Source organism: Nothoprocta perdicaria, unplaced genomic scaffold (genome assembly GCF_003342845.1).
Source record: "Nothoprocta perdicaria isolate Ctin4 unplaced genomic scaffold, notPer1 scaffold_2, whole genome shotgun sequence".
In the NCBI taxonomy this organism is placed as follows: domain Eukaryota; kingdom Metazoa; phylum Chordata; class Aves; order Tinamiformes; family Tinamidae; genus Nothoprocta; species Nothoprocta perdicaria.
The window spans coordinates 1,531,351-1,541,468 of NW_020455204.1; the positions used below are offsets into that span (position 1 = coordinate 1,531,351).

Consider the following 10,118-nt stretch of genomic DNA (forward strand, 5'->3'; position numbering starts at 1 on the left):
CTGGGGCTGGGACCTTGTCCTGCAGCTGTGGGTCCCAAACAGGGCATTTGTGCTCCCTGGGGACCATGGGCTGGAGCCAGGATGTGGCCCTGCAGCCGTGGGTCCCACCCAGAAGCATTTGTGCTCCCTTCACCTGCTGCCCCCAGGCAGTGGGGACCCCTGGGGAACCACAGAGCTGCCGCCGGCCAGGGCCAGGGCAAACCTGAAGCTGAACGAGCCCTTTCCAGCTCGAGGGGGCCACAAGTCTCTTCATTCCCCCGCCTGTGCCTATTGCAGCTGGCAGGGAGGGGCTGACCCCACAGCCGTGCCTGTTGGGGGATAACTTGGGACTAACCTGCGCCCCCCCCTTCTGCGGGGGCCTGGCCCTGCGCTCGCTCTGCCCCCATCCCGGGCCGAGGGAAGGGCTGGGGCAGGCGGGCCGGGACCGGAACCGGGCCGGCTCCGCCTTGAGGCACTGGGGGCAGCAGGGGGGCAGCAGGGGGGCCGGGGCTGGACCGGCCTCGGGAGGCGCTGGGGGCAGCGGCCGGGCCGGGCCGCGCCGCGGGGGCGCCTCGGCCCGCAAGCAGCGGCGGGGAAGGCTCTGCCGCCCCGGGGGCGGGCGGGGGGACCCGGGCCGCCCCCAGCCCCGGTTCCTGCCCCGGTTCCTCCTGGCCGCAGCCCCGGGGTGGCTCTGCCCATCCCGGGCTGCCTTGGCACTTCCTTTCCTTTTAAGCGCTTCGGCGGGGGGCTTTCAGCAGCGCAGATAAGCTAGGTCTTAGAAAGCAAAGCCCGAGGGCTCCGGAGGAGGACAGGGGTTTCCAGCTACCCTCAGCTGGGAGCACTGCAGGCAAGAGGTGCCTGGAGGCCCGGGAAGATGAAGCGGTTCATGGCCATGCTGCACAGGCACAAAGCCAAGGAGGCGCCGCCAGGCCAGGCGCTGGAGCTGGCGGGGCAGCTCTGCCGGCGCTTCCAGAGCCCCTCTCCTGCCCTGGAGCAGCTGGTCGGGGCCATCATGGCCTGCAAGCATGCGGCGCATTTTCTCAGCAACGTGCACGTGGTCCGAGCGTGCGTGTGGGCTCACGTCCGCAGAGGAGAGCACACGGCGGCCCGCCGGCTGCTCGAGGTAGGGACGCGGCCGCGTGGAGCTGCAGTGCGACGGTGCTCGTAGCTGCTTCCACACAGCTGGACACAGAGGCGTCTGGACGTCGTGTGGGAGCCAGACGGGCCACTCGCAGCCCCGCGAGGATGAGCACTTGGCTGTGGGCAGCTCATCAGCCCGAGGGAGACGGTTACTGGGTAGTTTGTGGAAGGGGGGAGTCACTTCTGTTCTCAAGTGTGGTGGTTGTTGGAGTTAATTATCAGCGCTCAGGACATGAGCGGCGTGGGGGCAGGCGCACGTGAGGGGGTTTCCCTGTTGCCAGGATAGGTTGGATGGCCCTGCTCATGATGGGGGATATTGTCCTTTGGGTTTGGTCGCGTAACCCATTTCTTGGGAGAAATGAGGTTTTAGGCAGTTCCTTAGAGATGGAGCACAGGCCACATTCTTGGGTAGTGTTTCCCAGTTTCAGGATCCCAATCCCAGTCTTTGTCAGGCATCTCTGGGCAAGCTTCCATGTGTTGAGGATCTTCTCTGCAGAGAAGCCCAACTGACTCCTGGGAAAGGTCTGCTCAGCCGCTGTTCTGTTTTAGTGTTGCCAGGCAGAAGAAAAGGAGGAGCTGCTGCAGCTCTGGTATGAGATTCACTACCAGCAGGTTATGGAGAAGCAGCACACGGCCTTTCTGACCCCTCTGCAGAGGTTCCGCTGCAGGAAGAGGTACCGCAGTGAGGGGGGCTTCCTTCTTCCTCTGCTCTGGTTGGTAGCTGCAGCGGGTGGAAATTCAGAGGCTGGTTTTGCCACCACAGGGTGACAGCTTCTTTGGAGACAGGTTTCACTTGGGACTTCCACCTTTACCTGTTTCAATATGACAAAGCTGTTATAAATGCGAATGAGTCTTCGTGGTTCCTCCTTGATGCTGCTGCTTTTGGGCACAGGAATCCTCCGCCTGTTTCCCTTTGTCCTGAGGGTTTGAAGAACCGAAACTACCCAGACAAAGTGCGCCAGCAACTGCACAGGTTTGCAGCGGAGGTGACGCCAAACCCGAACAAGGAGCAGCGGGTAGGGATGCGGCCTCCAAGCAAGTCTCCTTGTAATGGGAAAACAGCTTTCTGGGAGCAGGGATCTGTAACTGGTTTCATTCTAATGGGGCCAAAATTCCCTAAATTTGATCCTTCCCTAAAGGTTTGCTTTCAAATAAGATCAAGCTAAGTAATTGCGCTTAATTTGGACAAAAAGATCTCGGGAAATGAGTTCTTCATTGGACTCCTAATAGAGGAATCTTTCTAATTTTGTCATTTGACAAAGACAAGGAAATAACCATCACTCAGAAGGGCTACATACGGTGATAGGTTCTGCTTTGACCGAGCTACGGTCTTTATAAAATTGCACTTTGATCATCAGAATATATGTATTGCACTGACTTATCATGTTAAACTTGCTACTTGCCGAGTTAGTTTCCTTCATGGGGTCTAACTGATAAATCAGAGGCTTGGGGAATCTCTAGTGGGTTTGAAAGCTCTTTTACATGGCTACTTTTGCAAGTGGAAGGAAAAGTCTAATGATTTGTGCATGGCTTATTCTTTTTCCCCTGATCCATCCCCACATCTGAGTTTGTAGGAGGAACTGGCTCAGGTCATGAATCTGCAGCCAACTCAGGTCTATAACTGGTTTGCAAATTATCGACGTCGTCAAAAATCCCGGCTTGCCTGCGTGGGAAAGCTGTCCAGCTCACGCCCCAAGGAGGCTCTGACTCACCCTGGTGCAAAGGAGCAGCAGAGCAGATGGCCCTGCACTCCACAAACAGCAGGTTGGTCTCTTCGTAATGGGCTTGGGATATAATCTAGAGAGCTGAAACACAATTTGAAGTTCTCCTGGAAGGAAGATGTCCTTCCTCTGGAGCAGGAGCTACCTGCTGATGGACCCTGGGGGGCTGCACTGAAATAGCAGCCCTGCTGCTTCATCTGACTTTACCTCAATAGTTACCACTCTTGCCACCACTCTGTGAGATGGAGAGTTGCCAGCGCTCATGTAGAGATGAAGTTGGCACCTGCTTTCTTCTACAGCAGGGGATCCATCATCTGCTGATGGATCTTGCCTCTCACCTGCCTGCCTGGCCATCCTCAGGCTACTCCTGTTTTTTCTGTAGCCTTTCCAGCCCCGAATGGGATGCAGAAATGCCCTTCTGGGCAGCAAGCACTGATGTCTGGCAGAAACACATGAATAGTTGATAGATCTTGTTCTCCGGGACATGAAGGTATTAGTGCAATGCAGATGAGTAGCTCTGAACTCCAGTCTACTCTAGTAAAACCCAAAATTTCCAGGGCCCCTCCCAGCATCTCAACTTCAGCCATGGGGAATGCTTGAATCCTGCTGCATTTGAGAAATTAAACTGTTGTTTCTTTGCCTTTTTGGCGGGCTGTTAGTATCCCTTTACCTGCCTTGCCCTGTGGCTTTCAGATGGATCTTACGTGGGCCTCCGATCCGAGCAGATGGGGATGACCCTTCTGCCCAGCGAGCCGGGGTGGGAGCACTCGGCGGCAGACCTGGATAAGTCCCACGAAGGAGCATATTTAAAGATGCTGCAGTCCAGGTGAAGTATGAAAACACTGTCACAGGGACAATTCAATGACAAGAAACATCCTTTAAACTTCTTTTTGGAACTGACTTTCCTCTCAGTCCCCGGGGGTAGCATCTAGGGAGCCCTGAGACCATAAACGGGAATGGTTTGTGCCCTGGGATCACAGGCAGTCACCCACCCAGGAGCATTCAAAGGTGCAGCCGGTGGGTCCCCCTTTTTGCAAAGAGCAAGGCTGGCTGGTCTATCTCTATCTATTCTTGCCCCGCTCAGCTTCACGCAGACGGGCGCGCTGTGCGAAGCGAGGACCAGCGAGGCTCTGCCGACCGCTCGCTGCACTGAACCACCTGGAACATTTTGCTCCGAGGCTGTGCTGGAACCAGGAACCTGCTTCGGCCCAGCTGCCCTGCAGAGCAGGGGGCCACCAAGCAGGGGCGATGCCAGCTCCAGGCCCCACAGCTTTGTCCTGTGCTCGTACGGATCTCCCGCCTTCCCAGGGGAAGAGCTGGCCGCGTGGTCGGTGCCTCCCAGGGCCAGAGGAGCCTCTGGCTCCATGTGGACCCCGAGCACAGAAGGTCAGTACAACTGCACCCGACTTGCCACTTTTGGTGGGTTTTAAGCTTCTTTTCCCCTTGCTATAAATGCTCTTGCTTCCTTACATGACTTTTCCTGTGTCTGGATAAACAGGAACCTTAAGCCTTAGCTATGCTTGTCTTCAGCAACATGTTCTCACTTTCCTTTACCCTTATTTGGTTTTATTTCTTTCTGCCACCTTTTCTTGCTCTGTTTCCTTCCTGTCCAGTCTTGTTGAGCTTTCCTCCCATGTCCTGCCCTTTCTTCTCCCTGTTCTTCAGAACAACCCAGGTGCTAAGTGATGTCCACCTGCCGTTGCTGTAGATTTGTGCATTGGAAAGTGCTGGGGCTGCCATTCACGCAGCCGCTGGTGGCACGAGGAGGGGAGCACTAGCTGGGCTAGAATGGGGTCTTACTACCTGTAAGTCTAACACAAGCATTTATTTCAGCAGGTTTCAGAGCTGCCTTGAGCAGGGTCCCTCAAGGTGGCTCAATTGAGGCCAGTTCAGGAAGCATCATTGCGCAGTCAGACTTAGAGGATGAAAGCTTCATCCTTAGAGAAGAACAGCTAGGGACTCTGGAGGCTCTCCTTCCCCACAGGTAAAGGCAGCCAGGGCTTCTCAAAGGCAGGACTAAGTGAGCTTCTGGGTCTCCCCTCTTCCTGATGACCCCGTTGATAGAGGGCTGCAGAAACAGGATGGTGGTTCCTTTCATTCCAGGGGCCTGACTCTCTCTCTGTGTCAATCAGACTTTACTGATACTTTATCTGTGTGTGGGAAACAGGCAACACCGTGTTAGTGTCTTATGCAGTGTAGTGCAGAGAAGCTTTTCTGAGCTTTTTGCCTGGTTTGTTTTTGCCAGAAAATCATAGCCTATACTGAGCTCACTGAGAGATGAGTCCTGCAAGCTGGGGTGGTAGAGCTTGTGGTTAATTCTAAAATAGTCTTTTGTAGCTTCATTACCTCACGGCAATATTGATCCACAGCCAGGCTTTCCAAATTGGATGGCAGAAAGACCCTTTTGCCTTTCTTGTCTTCACCTGTATGAGATGTTTCAGATTGCAGAATTTCACTGGGACTTGAGATAGTGTGAAACAACAAAATTCATGCTCTCTTCCATACGCTGTTATACATCTTCATAAGGTTTCATAAAAGTAAACACTGCAAAACAGACATTATGAAGTTGCTTTATCTTATGGATCTGTAGGACAGAAGCGGAGTGGTTGTCCCTTTTCATAACCTCTCTGCTTAACTCTTTTCAGTGTTTGTGCTAGCGTGACATTATCAGTAATAACTTGTACATGTCCTGTCACAAAGGTAGGCAGCAGCAGCACTTTTATTTCCACTTTCCAGATAGGGAAGAGAAGCCTGGGGAAGTTTTGTGGCTTTTCAAGGCAACAGGGGTGGATGGTGGTTCCCTGCAGGCAGTCGAGCACTTCTTACCTCCAGCTTCTCCCTTCAAATGTTTCTGCCTCTCCCTGTTTGCAGCTGGTTTGTACCTGCAGGTCCTCCCGTTCGTGCCAAACTGCTGGGGAGAACCCAGTTCTGGGTGTTGTGAATCACCTCAGTCTGTCTGGAGATTAACGTGGCTTTACGTGATGGCTAAGGATCACGAAAAATCAGGGAGAAACTGCTGGCAGTATTTTGGCTGGATTAGAAACTGCATGTTCTGCCTCTAGAGTAGCGAGCTCATGCTTATTTTTAAAATATGTTCCACCAGTAGAAGAGATCTATGGTGAATGTCTCCTTGTTGAGTATGTCAGTTGGGCTAGGAATCCACACACCCTTTATCATATTCCTGGCATGGGCAGCACTTACCACCTTCTGGTAAGGATGGAGTTATCTGAACTCTGATCGTAAACACAGCTGGGCTGGTAGTCTGGTACAATTCTCCCCAAAATGCAAAAATACCCCAAATACCATGAATACTACTGAACTTTAATCTCTTTGGAAATTCTTCTTTAGAACACTTCCAGGTGTTTTTGCCAGAGGACCCCAGGGTCCACAGTGTAGGGTGAAGTCTCCCCTTTGGGAACGACTGCATTTGGGGAATCATCTTTGCCGTCAGGCAGGACCCTCTAACAGATCTGCTGGATTAGAGAGGAATTGTGTCACCAGGGTCATCGTTAGCAATATTGCGACACAGCGGCACTCATCTGGGGTGAAAGGAGTTAGCAGCTTGGAGTCTTAGGCAGGTGAATGTTGTTATCCTGGAAAAACAGGCCAGGGAAGTTATCTGGCTGTGAGGTGGGAGTGTGAGGGGCAGCGATGCTGGGAGCTGAGTCTACATGTGCTCCCTGCCCGGCACGGGAGCTGGATGCAGCTGGAAAAGCGCAGGTGGCTGCAGGGTGCTGAGCAGGGTCTGCCCCCGAATGACAGCAGTGCCAGCTCCTCTCGCTGCGGCGGCCAGGGCAGGTGGAATGTAGCCCAGCTAACGGCTCGTGTGGAGTCTCGCCCTCCTGTGCCTCGCGTTTCAAGCAGAAAAGCCCAGCGAGGAGCAAGGCAGGACTGCGCTTCTGAGCCGGCCTATTGATCTGCAACACGCTGGTGCAGAGCGGCCTGCTGCAGCTCGCTGCTCTGCCTACGTTTGGGGATGCGGTTGGGGATGCCAGGAGCCCTCCTGCCACCGGACCCTCTGCCTAGTGCCAAATCCCAGCAGGTTTGCCACACACAAGCAGATATGCTACATATATGTACATACATATATGTATTTTTGATATGCTACATAGCTACGTTATAGAATCTGTTGCTATGGGTATTGTGGATGTCAAAGTGTAAATGGGCTTAGGAAAAAAAAATTAAAAAGAGGTAAATTCGTGGGGGCTGAATCCATCTGGAGTTAGTAAATGTCCTTGTCTGGAGGCAGCCTGCAAGAGAGGAGCCTCTAGACTGCCTGTGGGGAGAGGGCTCCAAGAAGGGCAGCCTGGCGCTTGCCCTGTCTCTTGTGCTGCTCTCCTGAGCTCCGTTAGGAGCTCGGGGCATTCCTGGGAGCAGCATGGGTGCTGTTGTGGCAGCAGAGGTACCCTGGATTGGTGGTGACGGGGGAAGGAGCAGAAAGGTGCTGCTGAGATCATCCCACGGGCGAGCGCTCGTGTCTCCTACTTGGCTCTGTGCCCACAGGCTGCGACCCCTTTGGAGAGGTAGCAAAGTCCCAAGTGAAACCAGGTGCCGAGACTCCTGACTGGGGACCTTGAAAACCTACAGCCGGATCCTAGTGAATGTTTTGGCTATGTCTAGAACTATGTTTGTGTTTTGACTCTTAAAAAGCTGTCTTTTTTGATGTATATTCCAGGAAAGATATATTTTGGCAGATGGGTCTGTGTTTATGGGGATTGTTCTGGGGGCATAAGCAAAGTTGCAAATCTAGATGTGGTCCCTGTATCCAGCTCCTGGTCAGACTAGTGTGTTAATGCAGAGTTATGTTCAGGACTCAATAACAAACCAAGGAGAGAGCACGGGTTTGCAGACCCCTGAGCAGAATTCCTTCTCCCTGGAAGGAATGGTCTTGCCAGCTGCCCCTTTTTGTGCTGCTGCAAGATACTGCTCAGAGATGAGGAGGACGTTAAGTTCAAAGAAAACCCACGTTCTTTTATTACCGTATTTTCTTCCAGTTCCAGTCAGGCTGTGTTCAGCAAACCTCAGTGCCCCCTTGTTTCTGCACCGTACGTGGAAGAAAGCCAAGCCCTGGGACACAGCCAGGTAAGAGAAGGCACCTCATTCACACAGAGGTTGCCCAGCTGTTTGCATGTTGCCCAGCTCCTGCTTTCATGGGACATGTGAATCTCGCATCATAGTTTGTATAAAATACATCTCATCTTAACATATCGTTGCCATGCAGTTCCAAATAGGCTGGGCAGTGTTCAACACGTGCTAGAAAGAGGGGGTTATTTTGTGGTTTTTTTCCCCTTGAATAGCTTATCAGACTTTGATTTTAGTATAAGTGCCACTGCAGTGATGGGCAGAGCAGCCTGTGCAGCTCTGAAGCATCATTTGTGCACTGAGACATGGAGGGCTTACCTAGCACTGTGGAAAGCAAGGAGCTGGATGATCTTGGATGCAGCTTTTGTGTCCCAGCCTGTGTTGCTGCTGAGGGAAGGGGCTGTGCCCCGTCCTGTGCTGAGAGCAGTTGTCACCACCCATGGTCTGGATTCAACCTGCGTGCTGACACTGATTCTGAAGCAGCAGAGAATAGACACGAGCAATCTGGTGCTTTTGCAGTGATGGGAGCACATCTCAAATTAAGGGTTACTTAACAGGACCCAAGAAAGCCTTATATAAATTGTGTCTTGTGCTATTCTTAACGTTTATTTTTTGGCTTGAAGTGTGCAGGTCTACTGATCCATTCCTGGTTTTGCTGCAATGTAAACTGCTGGAGAAAGCCTTTTTTGCGGAGGCTCTGAAAAGCAGGTTCCCATATTTGCTGGCCACATTATGGGAAGTGGCTGCAGCGCTAAGAACAGTAACAGAACCTCTTTGAGCCTCTGAAAGCATCAATATAAAGATCTGTATCTTGGAAAGTGGCCTTTTTACCAGCCATAATGTGAGCCAGATGAGTAGGAGAGCTTTGGGCATTAATAATGAATGAGCCTTTTCTAAGATTTCCAGAGCATGCAGGCGCTGTAGCTAGAGCTTCCTCTCGCCACTTTGGATTCTTGCACTGATTTTGTGCTTGTGCAGAAATGTGACACTAGGGTGATATAGGCTGCAGAACAAGACACCGTGTGATACCTGCAGATGTCGAAAGGGACATCTTCAAATCTTCATAAAGACCACCGAGTACGGGAAATCAGAAATGCTTCCCCCCTGCCCAGCTTCCCCTTGGGTAATTTAATGTGTGCCACGTGGAAAGGGAGAGAACTTGAATAGGGAATGATTTGGGGGTATCCTACAGTATCCTGGCCACTTAGATTCTTGCTGAGTGAACTTTCCTTGGGCTTGTCGCAGGGATATCAAACGCTTGGTTCCTGTGTCTGAGCTGTGGGTGTGCGGACGTACCCTCCCTGTAGTTCAACATGACTTTGAGTTTGCTCTTCGTGACTCATTCATCCCTTCAGTTACCGTGAGAGTAAAACAAAACAAAAAACTAACTTGGGAGATGTTTCTTTCCCTCCCTGAACAGAACCTCCTTCCCAGTGAGCAACTGCATCATTAATGGTGGTTAAATGAAGCTGTGCTTGCTAATGTGTCTTCCAGGTGCCTGAGGATCCAGCTGGTGACCCATCGGCCAGCGACACGTACCAGGCGGCCTGGCTGCTCTTCGAGTTCTCCTCTGGGGGACGAATGTGACCAGCCTGCCGGGGAGCTCCGCATGTCCGCGCTTCCCCAGGGATCACCCCTTCCTCTCCGGCTTCTCCCCCTCGCCTCCTCTTTTCTAAAATTCAATGAAGGTTTTGACCTGGAAATGAGGAATGGAGAGAGAAAAGGCCTCCATCCTTCTACCTTGTTAATAGTTAAAAAGTTTGCTCTAGTTGTCGTTTTACTAAGGATATTGCAAAGAACAGGAGAAGCTGAAGGTACTTCGCAGACTGTAGCTTTAAATGCAGGTTCAAAAACCCGGGTTTAAAGCTTCTGCTCTAACTCACCGGGCAATCTTTTGCATTCAGAAAGTTTGTATCGTGAGGAGTAAGTGTTGCCAAAACTACAGCTGGGAGCTGCACCAAGGAGATGCCTCCCGTTCTCTTTCTAATGAAGGTTGCAAATAAAGGTTACATGTGACTCTATCTAGGGCTTGTTTTCGAGGTGAGTGTATTAAACTCTTTAACACCCATCTGGTTCCTCAGCACCCCAGAGCCCAGATAGGTGTTTGGGTTATAATCCCCAGAGCTTCCAGGGGGGTCTTCCCTGCAGTGCTCAGAAGGGCGTTTTCCTGCTGCCACATGCTCAGCTTGTGCGAGG

General features: G+C 52.2%; 1 protein-coding gene across 1 annotated transcript; it reads left to right on the plus strand.

Moving 5' to 3' along the window:
- Positions 1-853: 853 nt before the first annotated feature.
- Positions 854-9,509, plus strand: ANHX (anomalous homeobox). Its single transcript, XM_026037446.1, has 9 exons — positions 854-1,102; positions 1,669-1,793; positions 2,012-2,135; positions 2,694-2,883; positions 3,534-3,666; positions 3,925-4,226; positions 4,674-4,824; positions 7,835-7,922; positions 9,417-9,509. The coding sequence occupies exons 1-9, from the start codon at positions 854-856 to the stop codon at positions 9,507-9,509; spliced, it is 1,455 nt and encodes a 484-aa protein (XP_025893231.1).
- Positions 9,510-10,118: the final 609 nt, after the last annotated feature.